Source organism: Rhea americana, unplaced genomic scaffold, assembly GCF_003343005.1.
Source record: "Rhea americana isolate MKP2758 unplaced genomic scaffold, rheAme1 scaffold_44, whole genome shotgun sequence".
NCBI lineage: Eukaryota > Metazoa > Chordata > Aves > Rheiformes > Rheidae > Rhea > Rhea americana.
Window position 1 is genome coordinate 5,911,463 of NW_028186579.1, and position 27,385 is coordinate 5,938,847.

Consider the following 27,385-nt stretch of genomic DNA (forward strand, 5'->3'; position numbering starts at 1 on the left):
CTACAGGAAACAACAGCAAGATCTTATTTTAAGTTAGTGTACTTTTATATTTCTAAGCAAGAAATTAACTGCAATCACTTTCACAAGAAAACGTCAGTAAACAAAACCTCTCAAGCTCATAACAGCGGTAACGCATTTCTATAGCGTCTTTCATCCAAAATTATGATAAACTATAATGCAAGTACAGATTTGCATTTTGTTTACATTGCTGCACACTACATGTACACAATTCATGTACTATGATAACTTAAAATCAGTACCAGTATAGGTTTTTCTTTATCTCAAATGAGAAAAATCATCACATTGCAGTATCAGCACTTACGCTCTATACAAATACATTCTCAGGAGGTAAGGGGTCCAGTGGTTACAGCATTATTCCAGAAACTGGGATATCTGAATTCAATTCCTGCTTTGCTATAGTCTTCTTGGGCCACCATGGGGAAATCATTCACAGGAAAAGGCACAGGATAATTATCTGCCATATGCTCACATCTTTCTATCAACAGATATTTTTCACAGTATTCGCAGGGCTGGAGTGTTACAACAACTTTAAAGGCTTCAGTTTCTTAGCAGCCAGCACTTAAACATCCTACAGGCTGCAGTTTCAAATCAATCACATGTAAACCCACATGCCATCTACTTGTCATCTTATTTTCACAGGTTCTTCTCATTCCTCTTCCCCAAAGCACCACTGGAACAACTTTCTGGAGTAATGTGCTTGAAATCATCATTTCTGGGCATAAGCAAGCAGTAAAGACTTAAGATTTCATGAAAACAGGAGCACTTCTGTCATGGCAAATAAAACCAAACAACTTACAGACTTTGTGTGCTATACTAGCTATTATGTATAATAAAGTTTGTATAAAGCAAAATTCGGGATATTCAGATTTCTTTTTTTTAGTGAGAGGCTGTAGAAATTGAACACAAATTAAATTAGTCTATAAACTCTAAGCTGAAATCTCAGATACCTGAATATCTTGAAATGGCAAGAAACTACGCAGGAGGTGAACAATATTCATCTATTATATCAAAATCTAACTCTGCTTTAAGAAAAAGCATATTACATTTGGTACAGATTCCCATTATTTCTTCTGCTGGCCATACAAGGAGCTTCTTGATTAATGATTATGTATCTACAGTAGTTCTAAAATAAAAAGTTTATTTTTTTAATTTAATACACACAGAACACTCTTCAGCATTCAGCTAGAATAAATGCACAGTCTCCTTTCAAGCATCATCATCTGAAAACGGAGAGAATGAGTCTTTCAAAAACTACTGTAAATTACTCCTATATCCTACTGTGGGAGCAGAGAGGGCCAGGCGATTTTTGTGCATTAAGGGTGCTCTGAAGCTGCAGATCTCTGCAGTTTAAAAAAACCCAAAAAACAAAAAAAAATGAAATGCCTGGGAAACACAGACACACAAGCATTAAAAGAAGGAGCAAAATAAGGAAAGGTTTTGAAAACAATGCAGAAAGTTAGACCTGTAAAGAATAAAGAAAATATAGATTGAGCACTCCTCCATTTGGGAAAATTAATGTTTTCTTGAAAATTACTGTGTGCAAAGATACTTCTTTGCCTCACCAGTATCTTGTGAAGAAAAGAACCTGCAATGTCCCAAACATAAGCTAATCACATTGGTAAGAAAAAAAAAACATCAAAAAAAAATTACAATTATAAATCGTAACAGAATTCACAGCCTAGAATTTAATCAAATCGGAAACAGCATTATCAGACAGGACACTTATTTCTAACTGACCTTCTGTAATCAGCTAATTTAAAAGTCTGTTCTGCTTGCATATTCATAAGCAATGACTGACTTGCTACAGAAAAATGAATTATTACGGTGCAACAACTTGAATTCAAAAGGCACAATACRATGAATTTAAATGTATTCTCAATTCAGGAAGGCTGTGCTAGATTTGATCTTTTCTTTTTAAACCTGGTAAATGTGTTTCTAGAAAGCTAACAGGCTGCTGTCTTCAGGCCAAGTCATTTCTTACTATTCTGGAGTTTGTGTGAAAAAATAGAGTACATTTTACCAACATTTTTATACATAAGGGCCAGAATTCTTTAATTTTTGCTAGTTTCTCTAATAACTACTCTTTTTTTCAAATTTTACTAAAGAATTGAATAAAATACGATTATATTTTGATTAACTGAAGCAAAAAGAGTTGTAACTACACTGATTTCATCAGTTTGCTGGTTCCTATTAAGGTATCCTCAATACTAATATGAGTATTCTGCTCCTAAGCTTCCAAATATTCTGCCTTCCACGGCCAGCTTGGGACAGTCAGCTTTATATTTTYGGTTTAAAGTAATAACTACTTGAAAATTACGAAGACAAACTGGAATTTATTCTACTACTAGGTCTTTATTTCCTGTCAGAGCAGGTATACTATATATAAATACATGAACATCAGTGTCTGGTGACTGGCATCAGTGTCTGGTAACTGGCAATCTGACATTATGCCAGAGCCCATACTTTCCTGCCAATAGGACATTATCTCTTAAGGCTTCAACCTGAAGAACCTTTCATTTGCTCAATCACTTTGCTTCCTCAGGCAAATATTAGTGATAAGAGAAAAAAAGAAGTTGTGCTCCTTGGAGGAAAAGGTGATACCTATCAACACGCTGGGAAGAGACAGTGAAATAGATGATGGCATTACCAAACTAACTTTATTGACTCCAAAAAAGCACTGCTGACAAAAGCATTCATAGTCTTAATTGCAATGTAATATAATGAGAAAATACTGTTTTCTCCATTTTCTATAATTATCTTTCTCATAATCTACAGAAATGCTTTAAGTCCTCATATAGAAGAGGAATAATAATATATCCTAAAAACAGAGGGCATAGTACTAGATTTAGATGTCTTTAGAACAGGTCGTAGAATATTTGTCAAGCTTAACTTCTTAAATGTTGGAACATTTGGAATGGTGGAACATCTCTGAAAACTGATAGGAAAGACAAAGAAAAGCAGCAGCCTCTGTTTTGGCTTTAGGGACTGCAAGTTGCCCTTGTGACATCCAGTGGCATRAACAATCGATGTCAGGAGGCAGCAAGTCACAGACCCAATCGATCCATTGATTACGACGATACTTACAGATCCAGCAATTTCAACTACCCCTTGAAAAATACTGAAGGCCCTTTTTCCTCATATTTGATGGCTAGCATAACCACACAGCTCATGAACTTATATTTTTTCTCTTGTTCATGTCAGGAGACTTCACTTATCCTTGAGGCAAGATGTAGCAGCACAGGGTGAAGTGACACTATCACTTCRCAATCAGCAGTCTCTCTCCAGTTTTCTTTTTTCAAACACAGTTAAGATGAACAAATGAGATAGCTCACTGACCTGGACTCCAAGGCAACATTATCTTTTCGAGAATGCAACACAAGCAAAACACAGGAATAGAAAATTCTCCCTCTGCTACAGACATAAATGTAGGTGTCACTTTAAGCCTATTGAAATCATTAAGGCCTGCAAATTCTTTATTTTTGATTCTCTATATTTGACTATTTGACTGTTCTGATTCTCTATTTTGACTAGGCACAAAGAGCCCAGGCTATCAGTGAACAGTCTAAATATGAGGTTTAATGCTCAATGCAATCCTGACTTCCCTATGACTCCACAAAGGCAAGTCCCAGGTAATAACACATAAATGGAAAAAGCAACACTAGACCCAGAAGAACAGGTGGTAAGCGAGGCACTGGTGCATCAGAAACAAATCTTCACATTACAATGAAACAGAGCAAATGGAAATTACTAGAAAGCTTACATCAAGTTCAGTAGCTCATTCAGCTGCCTGACTCAGAAATGTCCATCTTAGATTTCCTTATGGAATACTGATATAATTGAGACTGCTCATCCTCCCAGGCACCAGCTTGAATTCCACGTAACTGAAACACAGGCCTACACAATGACTGGACTGAAAGATCATCAGATGTCAAAAGGTGATTCCAGAGGGGAAATAAATCCTGAAACATTCTGGGACAAATCCCACAATTGTCAAGTGCCACCGACTGCCCAGCACTACTAAAGTTAAGGAGTTTGCACATAAAGTCAGGTAAAAGTTCAGGAAAATTAGAAAGAATACTAGAAAGCTGAAAATAGAGAGTATCTAATGGAACCAGTAAATAAAGTAAAATAAGCACAGAATTAAAAAGAGTTAAGAAATAAAACAAGTTCGGAATGCATTCAAATTTCAGCTATGCAAAGGGCTGTTACTGAGTGATGTATGAAGAGAGTATAAATCGGCAATGGCCACCTTACAGGTCTCTGACTTGATATAGATTACTGGTTTAGGCAGAGCCTGAGCTTTAGCTTGTGCCCCAGCTCACTGACTACACCTGATCAGTTATTCCTTACACCCAAAAACCTGATGCCGGTCTGCCCTACCTCTAGTCTTTTAAGTCTCCAAGGACTGTAGGGTCAGAAAAGAGAGATGCTATAGAGATAAGTCTGAGATCCCTCCTGCCTCACAAAAAGTCTGGTCACTAAGAGATGACAGATGATTTTGTTAGTATTCATACTTCAGCTCTCAGCTAAAACTAACACTTACCTAGGTAAATGCTCCTCCATTCTATCAGGGATTCATGCTAATCTATGAGAGGAGAAAAAGAAAGTACTCACTCAGACAGGCATTTGGTTTTAGTAGAGGGACAGCAGACACTCTCAAGCCCAGTGGCAGCTGCACCTCAGATAAGAAATGAAACTAAATGCAACTGGATTCAAGAGAAGATCCAGAAGCTCAAGAAGCCAGTGCTCTGGGCTCAATTTAAGTCAAACTGACACAGCTTGAAGGAAATATGAGAATACATGTCTTTTTCAGCCCTTATATCAAAATATAAGCATTTTGTTATTCTGCTATAAATTTTGGCCCTTTTAATTCTATAATCATGGAAAAGATGGTCACACTCTTGTAATGGATGAAAACAATCTTTTTTTTTTTAATTGCACTAGTATGAATAAAAAGCCATGAAATCATTTTTCTCCTTTTACCARTGCAGAATGATTAAATTTCTTATCAGATCTGTATTAGCTAGCATGACAGCAAAATACTTTCTCTCACTTTGACAGTCAAATGCAGTCCTTCAGTCAAACACATCCATGCACATTCTTAATGCTTTCCTGAAGTTAGTATTTTCTGGACTGGAAAAACGAGATTKTTCACAACAGCTAATGTTCTAGATCTTTCACATGCTAAGGAGAAATTGCAYTATCAAACAAAGAAGCCTTTGCCAAAAAAAAAATGAAACATTTCCTTACTAAGCCCTTTAGTGAGAACAAGTTGAATTAATTCTGCATTCTACACTAACATGCTTTAAGGAAGAAATGCAAAGTCACCTGGCCAACCAGATATTTTCTTCTYCTACAAATTAAATAAGGACAATAGTACCAAACTGTGGACACTATCAATTCATGGATTAGCAAAACTGAAAACCCTCATTTTAAGGGAGCTAAAAAGCTAATAAAACCAATTACAGGACTGGATAGCTTCAGAATTTTCATTAATCTTTATATTTGGGGATAGACACAAGAAGCAGAGAAACTGAAGGTAAAAAGTAAATATTCAATATAAAAAGAACACCAGCCAAACCGCTGTAAGGAAAGTAAAACCTTTGGATTAAGTAGATGGAAAAGGGGGTTGGAAGTATAACCAAAGAAACTATTTATTTCTGTTCAGGGGAGTAGATCTAAGTTTTATAAATAAATAAAATTGCATCAGAGAAAAAAACCTGCTTAACCATTAATTTTCTTCGTACCAGGCAAGACTCCAGAGCTCTGGCAAAGCTAGCGAGCGTGTAAGCAGGAGGGCGCGTTCAGGAAAGGCTGCGCACGGACGCTACGCAGCTCTTCGCTGCAGCAGCCTCGCAGCTCCCGGGGGACGAGGCCGAGCCGCAGCTGTTCGCAGCGAGGCTTCTCCACCGAATGATTCATTCGGGCCGCCGCGTCCCAGGGAACGTTCCCTCGGCTCCTCGCTCAGAGGGAGTGGGCAGGAGGGAGAGATCAACCTGAAAACTTTAACTACAGCAGAGCTTCCGAACTCGGCAGATTTCACTTCTTCCTACACTTTGGAATCGAGAGCCAATTTCTGTAAGTTACCCTAAGAAGTGACGATGGAACTCTGGAAAAGAGARCGAGGTAAAAGTATACAGTGATCTCGTAGGAGTAGAAAGCGACGGAGAAATACGAGGTGGCTAACTCCTCTCCGCTCTGCAAATATTGACAACTGCGGACAGAGAGAGGAGAAATAAAAGGGGAAGACGAGARGAGAAATTCAGAAGATTAAACGAAGGAGCAAAAGGAATGATCTACCGAAGTAAAAATGCCCTGAAGGAAGAGGAGACGGTGAGAGGCGAAACGTGTTTTCTGTCATCTCTCCTGCGTTCCTCCTCCCAAACCGTTTGCCGAGCCTCCACCTCTAACCACGCTGTGATGCAGACGCCGGGGCCGGCGCCCGCCCTCGCCACCTTGCCCCCTCTCAGCAGAGCCTGCCCGGCGCACGCCTCGCGCAGCCTCCGGACGAGCTGGCGGATAACTAAGCGCTTTTAGTCGGAGAGGGGCAGGTGAGTGGCCCCACAACAGAGTCTTCTGCTGCTATTCCAGATACAGCTCGCACGGGAAGCAGTAACGCTAACACGCTTTCAGCTTACCTACACAAAGCGCAGAAACGCCYCGCGCTTGTTTAAAGCAAAGTTCTGAAAACCATCATGCTCTCTGCCCTTCACTTGGGGGCTTTCACACTACAACACGTAACAAGCATCTGGATTTTTGCTGACAAGGCAAGAAGCAGACTTCTTAGAATAAAATAGTATAAACAGAAGTCCAAAAAGGTAACCAAACTTGTATTAAACAATGTGAGCATAGGAACAACTGCTGTTAAGCATATGTGTCATGCACCTGATGGTGCATGAAGAACAGTTACAGAAGAGCAAGGTATTTAGAGGAATCACTTCGCTACCCATTAAAAACTAACTCAACAAGAAAACAGTAAAATAATTAAGGTTTTGAACACAGCCACAAAAACAATACAGCCTTCATGACAGTTATCAATAGCCATATGACAAATATCCTGGAGTCTAACATCTACAAAGACACATGAATTTAAAATAAACGTTGTTCTACACAAGACGTTTTTATATAGCACGACAGCTAATACACTTGAGTAGAACAATCAGGTGAATCAAGTGCCCAAAGGCTGAAATCCGTACTCAGGATTAGCAATACGACAAGGAGAAACAGTCTTTCCAGTGCACACRTGCACAGGGACGCTCCACCGCCACTCTCATCCTCGGAGGCTGCGTGAAGGCAATCCCCCCTCGCCCGCGCATGCGGCAGGAAGCACTCCCACGTACACTAACCCACCCGGACAGACTCAGCCCGCCCCGGGTTTCAGGAAATGCTAATATCCTCTCGTCTCCACCCCCACTAGGGCTAACGAAGCCTTTTCAGCAGCAGTGAGGGGCAGAATCATTCTGTGGCCATAGACCAGAGGCCTGAAGTAGGATACTTAAAAACATAAAATAAAATAAATCCTTAAATTGACAGGTAGCTTGCCTAAGCTGCTATTGACTTTTCCTTGCCAAACAGAATACACTTCAAAAAAATTGGAAAAATGGGGTTAACATTTTGCATAAGCACTTCARTCATTAACTGGCTCACATTAACAATCAACTAGGCTAACATAACAAACAATTCTTGTTACTCAAACTGGCGTCATTGTAATGAGCTCCAAATTAATCTCATCCGTACACAATCACTAATCTTGTTTTGTGCCAACTGAATTTTTAATCAGAACAGAATGAATCATAGGTTGTTTTTAAAATACATTTCTAATACTCGTCATCCAAAGTGAATAAACACCACAGAGGAGTAGAACTTCTCTATTTACATTCTAAGAAGCTGATTTTATTTATGCACACTATACACACAAGTATCAAATGCATACTATAGCTGAGATATTTTTAATGAAAATAAAAAAAAATGTTTATTTCTAGTAAAGCTTTCAGCATGAATAAAGCCATGCATTCATGAATTCTGCCCCTTTAGTATAATTACAACTGCATGACAAACTAAAATAAAAGGAAACATTACACCTCTGAATTATAATAACAATATTAACATCAATAAAAAAAAAAAAAAAAAAAAAAAAAAAAAAAAAAAAAACAGGATATACACATTCATAAAACAACAGGATACACACATTCATAACACAGTATGACCAACAGAGTAGCTACTTCTACAGTGCTTATAATGAAATATGTATTCACAGTGCTGAACTGAGACTCAATTAGAGTTTCTAACTGATTTTAGTACTTGTGCAAGATACAGAATCAAATTTGAGTTACAACAGGCATTTTGACTCCRTTTTGTAATTCTAATACAAATTTAGTTGATTAGCTGCTATTATATAAGACAGGAGTGGTCAATACATCACCCCTTTGCTAAAAAAACAGGCCCAACTACTTACTCTTTGAAAAAAATCATAATACGAACTCTTCACCTTACAGTATCTACTTTTTAAAGTACATTATTTCTGGTATCTTGTTTTAGCTGTCTAGCTGCTTAACTAAATACCTGTTACAGTATTTAGATTAAAATTAACCTGAAGGTTAGCCTACAGTTATGGAAATTGAATGAAAGGAAATTCAGTTATGGAAACTGAATGAAAGACTACAGTCATCGGCAGTGCAGTCATTCAAATATCTTTTGGGAAGTCTACTGACAGCCTATACTAAAACCATACAACCTAGTGTACCCGGTTCTCATTTTTATGCTAAACATAATRCCTAACTCAAGTCATATAACAACATGTGATGACTTCTGCTTGAAAAACAAGACGTTCAGGCAGCCGAGAACAGAGAAGCAAGGCTTAATGTCAGAATTCCCGCAGATCCAGTTGCATTTACTATTTGCTTGGGGACTCTTTGGACAGTACTCCTATTTTAATACAATCTACATGCTTTTATGAATTGTAGATTCAATTCTGATTGCCATCAAAAGTATATGAAGATTGCTCAAGATTAAGARCCTTAAATTAAGTTCAACGTGCTAATCAATTTTTTCTTCCAGTTAGGAGAAAAATGTTAACACATTAAAAATTCTACTAATATCTTAGAATTCAATTAAAATTATCTTCATTAAACAGCTATGAAATCTGTGGAGGAAAGGAGTTATTCAGATGCACAGCATAGTATGAAAATTATTGTTAATATGTTACATAATGTTAACATTCTAGAGAAAACAAGTTTGCAAGCCATGTGAACATGAAAAGGCAAGTGCAGAAGTGAAAACACCTTAGCTGCAAAGAGGAGATAACAGGCTCTGATAACATCAGAAGGGACTGCAGGAGAAAGACCGAGGACCTTATCAAAAAGGTTACATTTACATAGTGAATATTATTCCATGACATAATTACCAAAGGAGAGCTGCTCAGTTGAAAAAAAAAATTTTTGACTAAGTTAATTTTAGAATAGGCTGGTTAGTTTCTTATTGTTCATCAATGGGCAAATGACTCTTCAAGTCGCTTTCTTGTGAAGAGGACAGGAAGTTTGCGCTGTGCTTAAGCGATGACAGATGTTTACGAACAATGCAAGAAAGAAAGAAAACTAAGAAGTTTTTAATCCTTACAGGTTTCCCAATAGATCACTAATAATAGGCCCCCTCTTCACATGAGAAATATAGCACTGCATCACACTTAGCAATCTTCTTCCTATGAACGGCATTTCTGCAAGATCCCCAAACTTCTCACAGAGTAATTGCTATCTCCTCTGCTATTTGTTATTCATTTCAGCTTTTCAGAGGATTAAAAAGGTGCTCCTGTTCACTTAAGAACTGCAAAAACAGGTGCTCCTATGAATACCTCTCAGGAAGTTGTAATATTGTGAAATAATAAAACAGAAAAAGGGGGAAGTAGGAGAACGTATAAACTAAAGATTGTGACAACAAGATTATGACAACAATTTTAGACTYGTCAGATGAAGAAAAACTTTTTCTATAAATAAGTCTAACAAGATAGCCATTTGGCAGTGCCATCACAAAAGACAAAGAATATCCAATATTCAGTAACATGCCTCAGGTAGAAAGATGAAAAAAGCAGAGGTACGAGGCTTCCCAAAGGAGTTTGCAAGCTTAACAGAAAAGTGATMAGAGGAAGCAAGAAAAATAAGATACTCACCTTACTCACCTTATAAAAATCATAAAAAATTATAAAAATTGTTAGTTATRCTAAAAATCATTATTAAAAATAATTAAGACTAAGCAATTTCTCAAGATTACTTGCTATCACGAGAATAAATCTAAACACAGAAACAGCGTAACTGCCACTTCATGTGTCAAGCACTAAATTCACTCCATGGCCACTGCTTCATGGTCCTCCACCACGACACCTGTACCTTAGAGGAAACAGCACAGAATGACAGACAGTCTCTGAATTACTTTGGGTACTCACACACCCGATGCAATTGCTCAGCTGCACTAAGCACATGCTCTACACCACGAGAAGCCCAATTAAAAGACATCGTCCAGCCATATGTTTTTGCCAGTGACYTCTATACACCTTTGCAGACAGTCTAAAATCAGTTACTTTTCCCACTTGCTGTACAAAGTCACATATGCAAATACCTCAATGTGTCAATTGCTTTTTTGATCAACTTTCAATAAAGGCTCTAATTTTTGAGAAAAAAAAATGGAAACGAAATGATGACCTGCTCTGTCAGTCATGCAGCAGGAATTACAGTACAGCTCTACTGGGAAAGGTATACCTGTCTGAAACAACCACTAAACTCTGTACCATAACCACTGGATGCTGGCACTGGATACCAATTAGAATAAATACACCCAAACCTTATTGACACTTGATACTGTTGACCCAGAAAACAGGGCTGCAGGTCTGCTAAAGCAGCAGAAAAGAGCCCAAAGATAGAGAAGAGAAAAGAAGGAAAAAACTCTGGTATCACAAATATCTTGATATGGCTTCAGTTGCTACTAGTAACTTCTCAGAGAGAGGTAGTATTTTAAGTATGTAACTGATGTCAGCTTCTTCAAACAAAGCATTACCTATTGAGGCCCATTTTGAGCGGGCAAAACTGTTTGGTATCAGGTTCTGGTGATTTTTCTTCCACATTAATATAAATGTGCAAAAATTTTTTTTTCCTAATTAAGTTAATTTTTGAWCTTTTCAAAGTGTGTTTCTTGGTCTTCATGGCAGCGTTATGCGGTATGAGTACATAGCTTTTCTTGACTGATTAGTGCCATCAACAAACACACAACCGGGTTTACCCTTCCTCATGGGAAAGCAAAACTGACACCACTACCCMAAATCACGTTGCTTTTTCTGCAACCAAATGCTTTTTAAAGACATAATTGATGTTTAATACTTCTTGCTGAAATAAGCAGATCTTTTAAAATATTTGGATATTAAACAGAACTTTTTTAAAGAAACTCAGAATAGTTATTTTAAATATCATCTTAATTAAAATACTATAAAAATAAAACCACATTTATTAGATGAATCCTTAAATGATGGTAAAGACAACATGCTTACACTCACATGACAGTGAGATAACTGTTTTCTTTAATCTGCATTGTTAGCAAATTCCTATTGCAGCAAAATCCAAATGTCTTTGCATGGTATAAGGTTCTCAAACAGCGAAGTACTCACATGCAAGGCAGAAGGATCTGGCAAAAATTCAGCATCTTCTCCAAAGATAAAATCCGGTGGCAGGTCAGGATAGTGAGCATTGAAAATTATATCCCCTGAAAAGTAGTAAATAAAAACATTGTTCGAACCTCTGTGCGCATGCTTATAAATACATAAATATTTTATGTAAGACTACGTATAAATAAATATATATATATGTGCTTGTGTATGTTTCTCTGTATACAAACACATGCACATACACAWATAAAAATCTTGTTATCTGCACTAAATGTATTTTATGTACGTATCTATACAATTTTAACAAAAATTCACATGCAAGACAATTACCAGGTATTTTAGGGGATGAAATTAACTTCTTGAGGTATTGCTTCTTCCTCYTTCACAAGCACTGAAAACATGAAATATATTATTGCTTCAGATCTCAACTGGTAATTCAAACACTATTGAGGGTTGCCTCAAAACACCAAGTCAGAAAAGTGATCTCATTTTAAAAAAGCACCTTCTTTAGAGTGCTGTGCTTTGCACATTAAGTAAAACTCACATACAAACTATGATCAAAACTAGGATTTTCAAAATATTGGAGCCTTAAAAACTAGTAGCACTTCCTCCTCTCCTCTGCACCCTCCAGCACTTAGAAGGAAGAAAAAGCAGTTCAAAAGGAATCATTCCTATTATCCAAATTCTGACCAAGAATATTCTGCATTTAAACTGAAAARATAAAATCAAGCAAAAATATAAAACTTAGCCTGACACTGAGTTCTCATCTTGCCAGTGTCACAAAATATACTATTACTTAGTGAGGTGATAGATCAAAAAAACATAGGTTGTATTATTTTTCTAGTAAACATACTTCAGAATTAACGTAYGTCAAGAGGAGGTGAGAATAAGAGCTTAAAAAAAACTTAGGATGAACGGAACAAGGACGGCCATTCAAGAAAAACTGTATTTGGTATTACTTCTCTACCTCTGAATTGCTCTTTCCTTTTTATGAAGATTCTAACATGCTCTAGGTGACCCTGCTGAGCAGGGAGGCTGGACTAGATGATCTCCAGAGGTCCCTTCCAACCTTACTGATTCTATGATTCTATGATAGAAAGTGTAACTCTAACCTTTTTCGTAAAGTAGATGTTAGGTAGTAGACAAGAGAAGTCGGTATCTACTATGTATTATCACTCGTTTAAAATCTCCACATAAAAGTAAACCCAGTATGGTAAGCCTTATAAAAAAAATTATGTTCAGAGAAAGTAAAGTCATTTTTCATTTTGTTTTCTTTTTAAAAATGATGAATGCAGAACTGGAGAAAAGTATAAGATTAACAAATCTTACACAGCTGCATGCTCTCTTCAGTGATGCCACCATCTCAAGATATTTAATATGATAATTTTAATTGCTATTATTCTGCATACCTCAGCTCTGCTTGACAGCAAGGATGCTATAAAGATTAATTTGCAGAGGGTGAGGGCTCAGGATCAAGAAGCCAAGGGCTTTGGGGTAGGCATGCTTCACCATACATGCCAAAATCATGAACTCACTGATCATGCGACCTAGTAGAGCAATGTGGCTTTCTCCTGTCTGCACATCTACATCCCTCCACAAATATCAGGAGCATGCCTAAGCATGGGGTGTGGGAAATGGTGGAGGTCTCCCATTTGAAATACCCAACACAGCTGACAAAAACTCAATCTTATTTTTGTTTAAAATAAGCACAAACTGGCACCACTCTTACAGAAAACTACTTGACATTATAACATGAAATGCACATATATTAAATATGAAAARGAATACTAGAGTGCCTAAACTGTAATACAGCAGCAAAGAATCCAGAAAAGCTACTGTATGCTAGACTGGGTATTTACCATGCCACCGTAATTCAATCCTTTTCTTCATATTCACTACAATTACAAAGTCACATACCACTCCTTGCAGCATCTCCATTACTTGCCATTTACAAAACAGACAATTCTTGGGGCTGCTGAAGGAGACAGCACCCTAATATATCCTCTTGACTGGCTTTGCTTCATGGGTTAAGAGGTAAGTTGTAAATAACWCTGGAAACAGCACAAAGAAAAGGCTAGGGCCTGTGGCTTAGGTAGCTGGGAAGAAAGGACATCTGTGCTTTTGCCATGAAGTTCTTATGTTATGCTAAATAACTCACTCAACCCATACTTTCCATATTAAATTGCTAATTGCATGCACTTCATTCTCCCGATGCCTGCTTTAAGAGAGCTGATGAAACAGAGTACACACAAGTACAACTCTGCTCATTAGGAGCTGCACCCCAACTACAAGAATATTACCAAAGGCTTCTTAGAATAAAAAAAAGCAAGACCAAAAGGATCAGTCACAAAATAAGTGCATATTCTTACATAATACCTTCRTATTTGATTTGTGAAAAGAATAATTATAATACAATTTTACATCATGAGGGGTTTGCAAGACGCACATGCCCACAGCAATAGGCAAACCTTAAGAAAGTTGTGACAGCAGGTGGAGCAGAAAGGTTCAAGCCAGTACCACTCTTCCTTTTGACTGCTTCAATTCTACAGCAACCACAGGTGAATAGAATTTATATCCCCCAGAAAATGAAAACATACAGTGTTTAAGTATGAACATAAATTAATAATGGAACCCTAAAAAAAATCCAAACACAACAAAACAAAAACCTGTTGTTCTTATTTTCTAAAGAAACCAAAGACACAGCATTTAATAAATCATTAATACTCTCCTTCCTACAACACCATAGGCATTTCATCCAAACGTAAAACTTAAATGACTCTGCTGCAATTAYGCACACACATAGACTGGTTGACAAAAAAAATAAAATTCCAGAACAACGTGGTAGTTCCACTTCAATTGAAGCACTTCAGGACAAAGCAGTGCTTCATCTCTATCATAGGTGAAAAACTGTGCATTTCTAGCAAGCTTAGAAAGTTTTCAGTCTCTGAATTAAATACATCATCCTACTATTAAAGATGATAAGGTTTTGACCTTAAAACAGTTTTTCCTCTTCTAGTTAAAAAGAAAAAAAAACAAGATCACCTCAGTCAAATTTTCTGGTACGTCTCACATCTAAAGATATTCAGCTAGCTGTTGCTAAAAGGAGGGAAAAAGTCCCTTTTTCAATAACACACATTTACCTATGTTTAAGGTCTGTGCATCTTTTCTGCTTCATCCTCTCCCCTTCCATATAGTTTCTCTAATGTCTTGTCTAATTTCTGACACTAGGACACAAATAGTGACACCTTTGGCTCTAGAAAGCTTAGATATCAACAAACCAACAAATGAGCATGAACAGTTTTTTTTCAGAAGTTATTTATTATCAACAAAACAGTCATAAATCAGGCTAAAAAATGAAGGGAAACAATTCAGTATTTCAGTTTTGCTCAAGCTCTTGTTAAATACTGAAAACTCAGAGACATTTAAACTGCAATTAACAGCTCGCATGGCTAGGCTATTGAGTATAAAACAGAAAAGATTCCATAGTCAAATAAAAGGTATTTAAGCAAACACAATGGCAYAMTCCATAGCAAATCCAGCTTTACTTYGCATAAATATTAACACTAGTGTCCACAATGACTTTACCAAACCTAAGGTGTTAAATACTTCAAATCACCAACTCTGTATTTCTTCTTGACCTAGAAGAATTATTCAATTTTTAATTACTTTTTTTTTTAATATTTACATTACATTATTTGTGACTTACCCTCTTCAGATATACTTGTGCTTGGTAAGAACAAAATTTTCTACCAATAAAGCTATTTGTAAAATTACTGTGTTCAGAGTTTGAGAATGGTTACCATTTCATTTTGAAAGCAAAAATATTTAAAAAYTTTAACATTGCATTCCTCCTCATTTCACCAAAATAAAACAAATATCCTCTCATTACATCTCCAACACTTGAATGTGTACTTCTGCATAACTTTCAACACTTTATTCACTATTATTCCCTTGGCAGAAGGCAAGATGTGCAGCACTGCAAAGCCAATGACCACCATTCCAATTTAAGAAACACAGGCAAAACCTTCACACTCAGACCATGCTTATCTCATTTTTATAGCTATACTGGCCCATAATTACTTCAATGGAATTACATTTCCAATTAGATGCTACTACAGAATTTAAAACTATTTCTATTAAGTTAAAGGAATGAAGCTAAAYATAAGTTGAGAAGATGTATAAAAATGTATAAAACATCCTTTTTCTTCTAATTATCCAAGATTACATTCTCTTTGTTTTCTCTCCTCAGGCAAACAGCATTAAATTGTGAAATATTTTATTCTACAAGATTTTCAATGGAAAAGTTAATATGCTTCCAATATGTTCCGAAATAGGAATATCAATACTTAAATCTACCATTTCTTTGAAAACRCACACATACTCTTCTTTTTTCTAGTCTATTTAATCACAACTCATAAGTAAGTCTAACACAGGGTAAGAGTCGACTATAAGCAAGRTAAGTGCAATTCTGAAACCAAGAAGTTTCTTACGTGCTTATTGTTGCCTTCCACTGGTCTATTTTAGATAGTTTTACTCTCTTGATAACTTCATTTGGGGTTTTGTTTTCTTTCTTTTTTTAAAAAAAACCTTAATGTAATTTTAGTAGTGTTGAAAGATGTCATACTTAGCATGCCATAGAATAAACACCTCTGTTTATCTAAAGAACAGATAAAATTAGGAAGTAACATACCAGCTGAGTTCCTAAAAATCCAAAACTCTACTATTGGAAAGATATCTCTACCTTTAGCTTTTTCTGGCTTAAGGAATTTCTACCATGGAAAATTAATGTGCGTGTCCACTGTAACTTAGAATAAGACCAATTTGAATGCAATTAATTACTTGAAGGGTAGCGATACATTTGACTTTTAACCACCTTACCCCCCTAAAAAGAAATCCCCCCCAAACCAAAAAAAAAAAAAAAACCCACTAAATCACTTGATTATGGTATGCATTCATAAATAGCGGGCAGTAGCGTTGAAGGCAAATGACCAATACTTTATGCAGAATTTGTTTTGGGGGGAAAAAAGCAACAGCCCTTGTTGAATGTTAAAAAGAACAGACAGTGAGTACATTACACTATTAATGTATTCAGAATGGCAGTCCATCTCCTCTTCTAGACACACAAATTTTAGACAAAAAGGCTAATCAGTCCTGAGTCAATAAATTCTTACCTGAAACAGTCCTGATGGTCTTTACAGGCAGAACCTGAATCGTTTTTCTAAACCTCCATTCACCATGGTTTATAACCAAGATACCAACTCATCACAGTCAGCACTCTGAAAGGATTTAAATTATGTAGTCTGCTGACTTGTCACTGGATTCCACCTCAAAGATTTCTGCTCTACAGGCTTTAAGTCAAGTGTAATAGTAGGATACTTGTGGAATCCCTTATGAGTCAGTTTAGTAGAAACCGGAATAGTTCTCAGAATGGCAAAACACACACAGTCTTAGCAAACACAGAACTGCTACTGGAAGGAGATGCAAGACTAGTCCCATTTTTGCTCTGGTGTTGCTTCTATCAAGCTATTCTACCCTCAATTACAACAAGATAACTATGCCTCAGAGGCTCCTCTTAAATGATCTGCTGAAGCAGGAGTTCTGCCCCATATAGGAGAACAGCCATCCTCAAAGGGTATCCAGGGATCCTGCGGGACCAACTGCTCACCTAACAATAAACAATAATGCTCTTTACAGTAAATCAAGTATAGCTTAACATTTTCCACAGGCTGCTTAGTCAGAAATATTCCTGAAGCTGTGATGATTTAAGCCTAGTTTTTGACTTCATGTTAATCATGGGAACCAGAAAAAGTATGGCACAAAAGTCAGTATTAGAGACTCAAAGACGATATCTTTTAATAAAGAGACAGTTTGAGAAAAGGTATTTGAYAGAATACCTTTCGTACCTCTGATGCTCCAGTGTAAAACCGTAGCTACCCCACTACATACAAAGCTGAAAGGGAACCAGTTTCTATGACCTTCGTTCAGTTGTTTAACTATAGTGCTATCTAAGATGCTTTAGGGCATCTGAGACATCTACGGCAGATATGACACGAGGATTTTCTGAGATCTGTGCCCTTTGAGTCAGCAGCTGAAAAGGCCAGACAAGATAGCCCAGGGTACCTCAAACAGCATCAGACACCTACGGTTARGCAACTGAATTGAGTTCCACTTATCCAATAGCCACTGCAAGAAAAAAAAAGAAAAAAAAAGACAGAATTTACAGGGTGGTTGTTTCATTGCTCTTGGGTGGGATAGACAAGAGCTGTCTTTTTYTTTTTTTTTTTYCCCAGCAACTAACAAATATTGATACAGGAGGAGAAGAGATGTAAGACTATGTACAGTATGACAGAAATGATGCTCTGTGGGAGAGTAGGAACTGAACATGTAAAAATTGAATAAAAGTAAGTCCAAAAGGGTTTTAACCAAGGCTCTCCTGAGCTGGATCCCAAGCTGCACAAGGAGGCATTGGGACAATCTTAGTTTTTTTGCACTTAGTTGGGCAAGCACTTCTAAAAAGTATTAGCACTAAAAGAGAASAGGACAAAGAAAAGAACAGCAGGTAATATAAATGGAGGTAAGATTTTCATAAAGACGAAAGACAGGCAACACCGCAGAAGTTTTAACAGAGAGAGACACTGGGTAGGTGAGAAAAAGTAAGGAGAAAATGAAGCCCAAACACATGCAAGCAAAATGGACTGTAGATGATCACTAATAGCTGGAGCTCAAACAGGAGTAGAAGGGAGAAAGGAACAGAGTATGAAGGCCAGGGCATGATGATGATAATGTGGAGGCTTAACTAACACCTCTTGAACCCTAGCCTCCATAAATCTATGATTGTATGGATATAGCTTTAAGGCCATTTCTCTGGATGCAGAAATTAACAGATTTTTTTTCCCAGACTTTAATAGTATATTACTTGCTCAAGAAAGGTCCAAAACACAAGCAAAAGGGACAAAAACAAACAAACAAAAAAAGAAACAAAAAAGCTAGAAGTGAGAGGAAAAGTAAGGGAAGGGAAAAACCAAAACATTTAGAAGGGAAGAATAATGTAAACTTCTGTTCTAAGAGCAAATAAACACAATAAAATATTAGACTTCTTGTAGAAGTTTTCCATTAGTGCCATTTATTAAATAATGAACATGTTCCCCCCAAAAAAGAGGATTAATTCCTCCAGTCCCTTAAAGAAGAAAACATATTGCCAGCAATTATCTTTGGTACTTTGCATGATCTGCCCCAAGAGAGACAGAGAGAGAACATGTCACATTTACCACACACAAGCTCAGTGTCATCGCTGAAGTAAAATTTCAGTTACAGCACCCAAAAAGTCCTTACTACAAGAACCTCAACAAAACTGCAGCCTGTGCAACCTATCATTGCACAGAAGACTGACATGTGCACTGTAGCACCCAATTAGGCAAATCTTAAATCATACAATAATTTGCAAAATCATTGTTTCATTTACAGGTAAACATTTATGTTTACTAGCACAATAAACAGTGATTAGCAAATAAACTAGAAAAGCAGCTTTTGAAGGGACAACAAGAAGGTCACATGCCCCTGCGTATTTTTCCATTTTGTTTCCAGTTACTTGCTTAAAGTGGAAAACCACAGGAAGACTAGATGAACTTATCAAAATAGTTCCATCAAAGGCAGAAAAACAGATGAAATGCTGTACAGAATATTATGGGGAATATTATTAAACTAGCTAGTGGGGCGGTGAAACAGTGATTTCCTGCTCTAAGGCTCGTAACTAAAATGAGTAAGAACCCAGGAAGCAGAAATCAGAAGCAAAAAAAAAGAAAAGCTAAGCTTCAAATGACACCAAAGAAACATTCTTCAGGATAAAGGAAACCGAAGTGGTGACAGTAGAACCCAGAGCTGTAATCCACTCACATAAAAAACAGCGAAAATTAGACAGAAGATGAAAACACTATAGTTCAAGAGGCCACAGAGAAGAACAGTAGCATCACAAGGGCAACACATTGTTTAATCACCGTTAAATTCCAGATGACAGCACTCAAGGACAGAGAGAGAGGGAGAGAGAGAGGGAGGCATCAGTGCCCGGAAAAAAAAAAAAAAAAAAAGTGGAGGAGGGGGAAAATCAGGCTCCCTTAGCCACAAGAAGCAGAGGAAACTTGAATGGAAAATGAAAATCAGAAACAAGACACAGATTCCAGAGTAAATCAGAAACAAGACAAGGATTCCAGGGTTYACTGGAGCAGAAGTGCAATGTTCAAGGAACTGATTCTTAATGGCATATTTTAATTATGAATATCATTCCAAAAAAACAGTATTAGTGCTTACAACTCTCTTTGTACCGAGAACTTATGCTTTGACATTTACCTTGATGTTTTAGCAAGGAAGGCCAGTAATACCTATAAGAATTACAGACACTTTCCCTCAAAAAGCAGGTGAATACTTCTCCAGAAAAGATACTGACCTGCACTCAATAGATACAGTTGTTCAGTTAGCAAAGGACATACTTATTTACCATCTCGAGTAAGCTTTGTATTTGTAACATGCATTCAACCTCTTATTAGACCTTATACTCTTAACAGAACGTCATGAGCACTCAGTCTTCCTGAAGTTTAAACTCCTTTTAATGTTATACAAAACAATCAGTATGATAAACCAATTTATCTCCAGCATTGACAAAATAYTTTCTCCAACATAAAAACGTTGAGCTCTCCAAGGTTTCATCTTGACTGGAGCTGAGTAACTGTTCAATATAACATTCCAGCACCTCAGAACCAATGCAAAAGGTGAACACGACATCTGAAAAAACTGGTTAAATTTCTAATTGGATCTCAAGAAAATGTATTAACRTTTCAAACAAGTCATTCTTAACACACAGATGTTCCATGTTCCAGAAGTTAACAAAATAATTATTTTACATTACAGGCAGCCAGCTACTGCATTGCCTACAYGTACATTTTCCCCTTTTTCAAAAAGGCAGCAGTGAACCTCCAGATCTTTTGGAAAACAGGACTGTGACTATGCAGTTATACTTCCCTAAAGTAATACCAACAGTTTTCAGCACACTGGGATTAGTATTAGGGTATTTGTACAGTGGCAGCAGTTATGATTGATGATATACAAAGATCTCATCTGTTGCAAAGAGGATGTAACACAAACCACAAAGGAACACACATTTCAACCTATATTTGGCTTTATGTAGTGAAGTCTATATACTGGAGATCCTGAACATTTTCAGCCACTCTTTTTGTTCTGGCAGATTTCGCAACCTTCCTTTGCAGAAATATTCTGCCCTTGAAAGATAACATATCTAGCAACAGCTTACAACGAAGTATCTATGGATCTYTGGTTGCATACCACAGCAGTCTTTCCCTACCGTCATTACACAACACAACTAAAATTTTCATTTAATCTGCTGGCATCACTATTTATTTCACATGCTATAAGATGGAATGATGTATAGCATTTTCAAACATGTAAAGCTGAAATATAGAGAAGAATTATTACTTGAATTCACTGCTAATACTAGGTATCTCTGGAATAGAATTTTTTTTTTTTTTTTTACTTCACTGTTCAGTTGGTCATAACAATAAAATATGCAGCATGATTAAACTGGGTGATTTTGTTCTTTGGGAAGGTGGAGAAGAGTGCTAGCATGCTTTGTCTTCTATTTGCTTGTGTGATATTCTAATCATTGGAATTGGAAAAAAGAATTATAAAAACTTGATTTCTTGATATTGAAGTCTAATATGTACTCCACGAACAGATTTCTAGACACTGCAACTAGACGATTGTCATTTAACAGTCTATAGCCAGTATGCTCATGTCCGCACGCATGGCCATTTTAATTTACTAATTTTCTTCTACGAATCCAAGAACAAGTCTAGCCTCTACTTTAAAACAGAAAAAGATTTAAAGCTCTCAAAATACAAGAACAAGGCCCATTATGGTGATAAATGGGAGCACTACTATAATCCCATAGAGGATACGATAGCATTCTCTATATCAATGTGATCAAATAAAGCTACTTCATTGCATTGCAACTGTGGCCAGGAAACAAGWCTGAAGTATCATCTGCTGTACAGAATCACARACTGGTTGAGGTTGGAAGGGACCTCTGGAGATCATCTAGTCCAACCCCCCTGCTAAAGCAGGGTCACCTAGAGCATGTTAGGCAGAACTGTGCCCAGGCAGGTTTTGAATAYTTCTAGAGAAGGAGGCTCCATAACCTCTCTTGGCAACCTGTTCCAGTGCTCTGTCACTCTCACAGGGAAGAGTTTTTCCTCATATTCATAGAATCATAGAATGGTAAGGTTGGAAGGGACCTCTGGAGATCATCTAGTTCAACCCTCAGTGTAGCCCATACGGGATTTGAACCCATGACCTTGGCATTAGCRGCACCATGCTCTAACCAACTGWGCTAAACCTGGGCGGAACTTCTTGTGGTTCAGTTTGTGTTTGTTGCTTCTTGTCCTGTCTCTTGGCACCACTGAAAAGAGTTTGGCSCTATCCTTTTGATACCCCTCCCTTAAGGTATTTGTAGACACCGATAAGATCCCCTCTCAGTCTTCTGTACATTGGGATATACATCAACACTTCAAAACAGGTTGAGTCTGCCACTATATCACTTTTTTTCTCACTTAAATAGAAYAAAAATTCTACCCATCAGAGTAGCTGTCTTTGTATAATACAGCCATTACTTACTGAACATTCTAAGYAAATTCATAGCCACATCTTCCCGCCTTATAATTTTTGTAATTACTAGGTCCTAATATTCCATTTTTATCTTTTGGAAAAGAACTACTAGTAAATATCTGAAGACATGTTTTGGTACTTTTAGGACAGATGAAATACTCATAGGAGTCTGCCATTGGAGCCTAGGTGATCTATCACATGAACACATGAATAAAGTTTCCAGATCAACTTCCAAGAAAGACAGCTTTTCTTAGAAGTGGCAAATGGCAGCTTTAAAATATTTTTGATGATACRGAAGTTTGACTGTGTTGGTTTCCATTCATAAAGGAGAAAGGTTTCCAGTGGACCATGTAATATAAAGAAAAACTACTACAGAAGGAATACAACAACATTATTAATACTTAAAACGTATCAGAGAGCAATAACATACGTGTGACACAGTTTTGATGGATACTATTAAAGCAATAAAAAAGTTTTTTAAAATGTTGAACATTTCTGTACATGCTAAGAACTTGCAACTTCACACAGCGTGTTTTCATGGAATCACAAAATCACTGAGGTTGGAAGGCACCTCTGGAGATCATCTAGTCCAACTCCCCTGTACAAAGCACAGTCAACTAGAGCAGGCTGCCCAGGACTGTGTCCAGATGGCTTTTGAATATCTCCAAAAGCGGAGACTCTGCAACCTCTCTGCGCAAACTGTTCCAGTGTTCAATCACTCTTAGGGTAAGAAAGCTTTTTCTTATGCTTAAGTAGAATATCCTGTATTTCAATTTGTGACCATTTCCTCTCATCCTGTTGGTAGATACCACTAAGAAGAGTCTAGCTTTATCTTCTTTATTCCATCCCGCCACATATTTATAAAGATTGATAAAATTCCTCTGAGCCTCCTTTTCTCCAGAGTGAACAGTCCCAGCTTTAAGTCTCTCCTCATATGAGATGATTAAGTCCCTTGACCATCTTYAARGCACTYTGCTGGACTCATTCCAGTATGTCCATGTCTTTCCTGTACTGAGGAGCTCACAATTGGAAACAATAGTCCAGATGTGGTCTCACCTGTGCCRCTCTAAATCTAAAATTGCTAAGTTATAAATTTATACTTCTTTTATTTGAAATTCTTCACCTCCTCTCATATTTCAGTTGCTAGAGGTAAACCCAAAAGTCGACAACCCATTTATTAATTAATTAGTGATTGATTATAAGAACTAATATGCTCCACTAACTCTTCATCACAAAAATCCATGCTATCCCCAAATCACATTCTTTTGTAGAAAAATTTGCAAGTGCAAGTAAAATTCTAAATATATGTCTATGACCAGGATAGATTACCTATTATTGTTCTAAGTGGAAATCAACAGAACCTTACTATTTTTCAGATGTAGATAAGCAGCAACTCATGTTTAGAATAATTTTTTATCTCCTAAAAACATACAAAAGCAAATTTTATTCTAATCCTTTGAACCAAAACACAGACTAATTGAAGAGTGCACGAACAAGTATGTCTAGATCCTCCTAGAGTAAGGAAGATTTATAGTACTAAATCAGAAAATCAAACTCACACTTCTCTAATGTGGTAAATTGTACCAGTTAAAGTTCAGAGATACATAATAAATTGATAGACTGACTTCTTTTGTCAGAGCTTAATAAAGAATCCTCATTGAGGGAGGAAGAAAGAAAGAAATAAAGAGTATATAAATCATGAGTGAAGCTAAAGAAAAAAAGGACATCAGATTGTCTTGGTCATAATATTTTATTTAAAAAATTGGGAGGGACTGGAGAAGGAAATTGTGATATGTGACCTTTAGAAATCATGTTTTCAAATTCTTCACTATACTTAGGAAGGCTGTAAACTTATCTTAAAAAAAATGAAATTAGATATTCTCACAGGCTGCATGTTCTTGGAGCTGAAGATTTTTTAAAAAACAGGTATCTCAAAACTCTTAAATATATAGATATACTGGAAAYTCGATAGAGAACGTGGCTGCTGAAATAAGGGCCAAGATGTAATAACAACAGTTCTTAACTTACATTTGAGTGTTTCTCCAGCATAAGGTATATGCAGCTTAAATCGATCACAGCTAGGTCCAGGGGTCAAGGATGTACATCTAAAAAAGAAGGTAAGAGATTTACTAAGCSGTTACAGATGGCAGCATATACTAACATTATTCTATAACATACAAATGACTGACACAGTAAAGATTTTKTGAATACTAAAAATATTCATCTTTGTAATTCTGGGAAAGAAAAAATGGTGGGAAGATTGCTGAAGGCCCATTCTCCACTGAACAGCATTTCTCACTACAGCAGGAGAAACTTCAGGATCTGTGCCAAGAATCGTTTTTCCTACTTTAACACAAGGAATATACAGACAAAATAATGTCCTGTTTTTAGGATGTTATCAGAATAACACCCATTAATCAGCCAAAGCCATCAAACTACAGACTTTGTATATAATTTTGATGTATGTTCCAATGTATAGAAGATGGAGGGGGAACTTACTGGTGTCTACAACTGTATACAATACTTACCTATTCCATAGCAAGATGGTTGCGCACTCCCTACCCCCGCCATTTTACCTGCTTTAACATTTAATTTTCCTCTTGTGGAAAGTCTCACAGTAAACCTCCAGGTGAGGAAGTTTTAGAATCTAGTGTTCTAGGCTATGACAACTCAGCGTATAAGTTTATGATCGGTGAATATTTCATATCTCCTGCTTGTCTGAAACACTGAGACTTGACTGAAATTGCAGCAATGAGTGACCATTTTGCAAGAATGTAACAAGAGTCACTGAAAAGCGTCTAGGCCAGAGAAGAACAACTTTTTCTCACCTCACAAGTCACATACAAAATCTTTGTATAACAAAGAAGCAAAAATCTCAGATGCAAAAAGAGAAACAGCAGCAAGAATGGTTCAGCAGAAGGAACAGCAACAGTCTCTGGAGCTCTCACCACTGCAGGGTGGTGGGCATATAACAGGTCTCAGTAGCATAACCTTGGAAGCCCTTAGTCGTTCACTCTTTTCTTATTATCAACAACTCTTCTTGCTAGTCTAACACAGAGTTCTTTATAGCCCCAACACAAGAGCTAACCTGTTACAAGCCACATAAAGCTCAAAGCTAAAGACTTGCCAACCCTAGACAAGCCAACACTGAAAAAAAATAGACACAGGCAAAATAATTTACCTAAACTCATAGATCAGGGTTGTACTACAAAACACTGACCTTATAATAAAACAAGATATGTTTACTAGGCTATACACATGGCCAAAAGAAAAAAAAAAAAAGAGCTGAATAAGCCAAAAAGCATAAAAAATCTGATCTTACCTTATCAGATACAACAGAGTAACTCTTGCAACAGTATCTGTCTTACTGCAGAAGGCAATAAGCAAATAGAGTACTGTTAGTTCCGATTAACATGCTCAAAGTGCTTCAAAGAGCCATTTCTCTTAGACTCTGTCTCTATAGTCTCTTCGTTCTTTATATTTTCAAGTTAAAGAAATTGTTCACAGTGGCTTCAGATGTTTTTTTCAGCAAGCTACATTTACTATTTAATTGTATTTGTGCCCACACTAGTCTCATCAAAAAGAGGCAGCCACAGAACTATAAACCAATTAACTCAAGTTTCAATAAAAATACTCCTCCCTGCCCCCCCAAAAAAGACTACTTACATGCACCTACACTCTAACATAGAAACAATTATCAGCCTACACTGATTCAATAAGAATATACTGTGCTGAATGAGTATCATCCTAGAAATTAGGTAACTGGTCTTGCAAATAAAAAGCAAGATCTGTATCTATCTTCTCTTTAGAAAGGTTTTTGCCATACCTCGTGAGAACATCATGCAAAACAATCTAGAGAAACATAATGTTGACACAACTACTATCAGATGTGCGCAGAGCTGTCTGCCAGTTTCTAAAAGATTAGTTCACATCTTGTTTCATCCACGAAGAATGCACTGATTGGGTTTTCTTCTGGCAAAGTACTACGTTCACATTAAAGGGCTTTGACGATGGAAGACAGACAACATTTATTAAATCTGCAGGTGATGCCAATGTGAAAGGGAACGCAGCAGACTGGATGACGGGACCAGAATTGAAAGTTATTTTGACAATACAATGTTCCATGCTACTACTTTTTGAGTTGCACCTAGGTAGAGCCTAGCGAGAACAGTGAGTATCACTGCCCTCACTAGAAGCAAAATCAGATTGTTTGAATTTTTTTGAGAATATGCCAAATTGAAGCCCCAGCACAACACGAATAGTATGTTATTTTTTATATATGTTTATTAGTAGGTGAGCATAGCAAAACAGGAAGGAGTGCCTACTGTTTGAGTGTTTTAATAGTTGTGAATAAATTCAACAACTATAGGTATGACATTATTATCATCTACTTTCAAGTAATTTCTAAGGTTCACATCGTATATGAAGCCAATACTAGGCAGTATACTAAGGAAAAAACAAAACAAAACTCCTACTACCAACAAAAATCTTTTGCAGGTTCCAAAATATCTCTACAATACTAGTTAATATTTAATGGAAGTTTCTTCCCAAGTCTCACAGGTCACAGTTTCAGGCACATTTTTCAAACACCATCAAAATAACATTGTTATTAGCTTTTCAACAGACAAAAAATTTGGATCCTACAAATACCCTTCAATCTTTTCTTTTAGCACAACAGGCCATTTGGAAATGCTTAGGGGAAAGTATAATATTCTTTAACATTAAAATAAAAGCCTGATTTAATAGTAAGTGTCCCTAAAAGCAAAACTAAGTACTTTTCTTAGATTATTATACTCCACTAGAGATGTTTTAAATTTTACTGCTCTGGAAGTGATGGAAAGTGACAGCATTCACAGTCATTTTTTGCCAAATTACACTCTTTGACTAGGCTGCGCAAGAGACTTCAAAAACTGCAGTAGGCTGAGCAACCAAGCAAAAATCTTACATACGTCCACTTGAAAGAAGCCAGTTTCTTTTTCATATAAATAGGGAAAGAAGAAAACTCCTAAGGCAAATCAAAATTTTGATACATCTAGCATCCTGTGTGTG

The 27,385-nt window shown here is 36.8% G+C and overlaps 1 protein-coding gene across 1 annotated transcript in view; it reads right to left on the minus strand.

Moving 5' to 3' along the window:
• BABAM2 (BRISC and BRCA1 A complex member 2) overlaps window positions 1-27,385 on the minus strand; it is a 174,038-nt gene that overhangs the window by 132,606 nt on the left and 14,047 nt on the right. Inside the window, exons 2-3 of the mRNA XM_085315893.1 lie at window positions 24,365-24,441; window positions 11,669-11,763 (exon numbers count right to left, since the gene is read on the minus strand). Coding sequence (XP_085172019.1) covers window positions 11,669-11,763; window positions 24,365-24,441 — 172 coding nt within the window. The remainder of the gene's footprint in view (window positions 1-11,668; window positions 11,764-24,364; window positions 24,442-27,385) is intronic.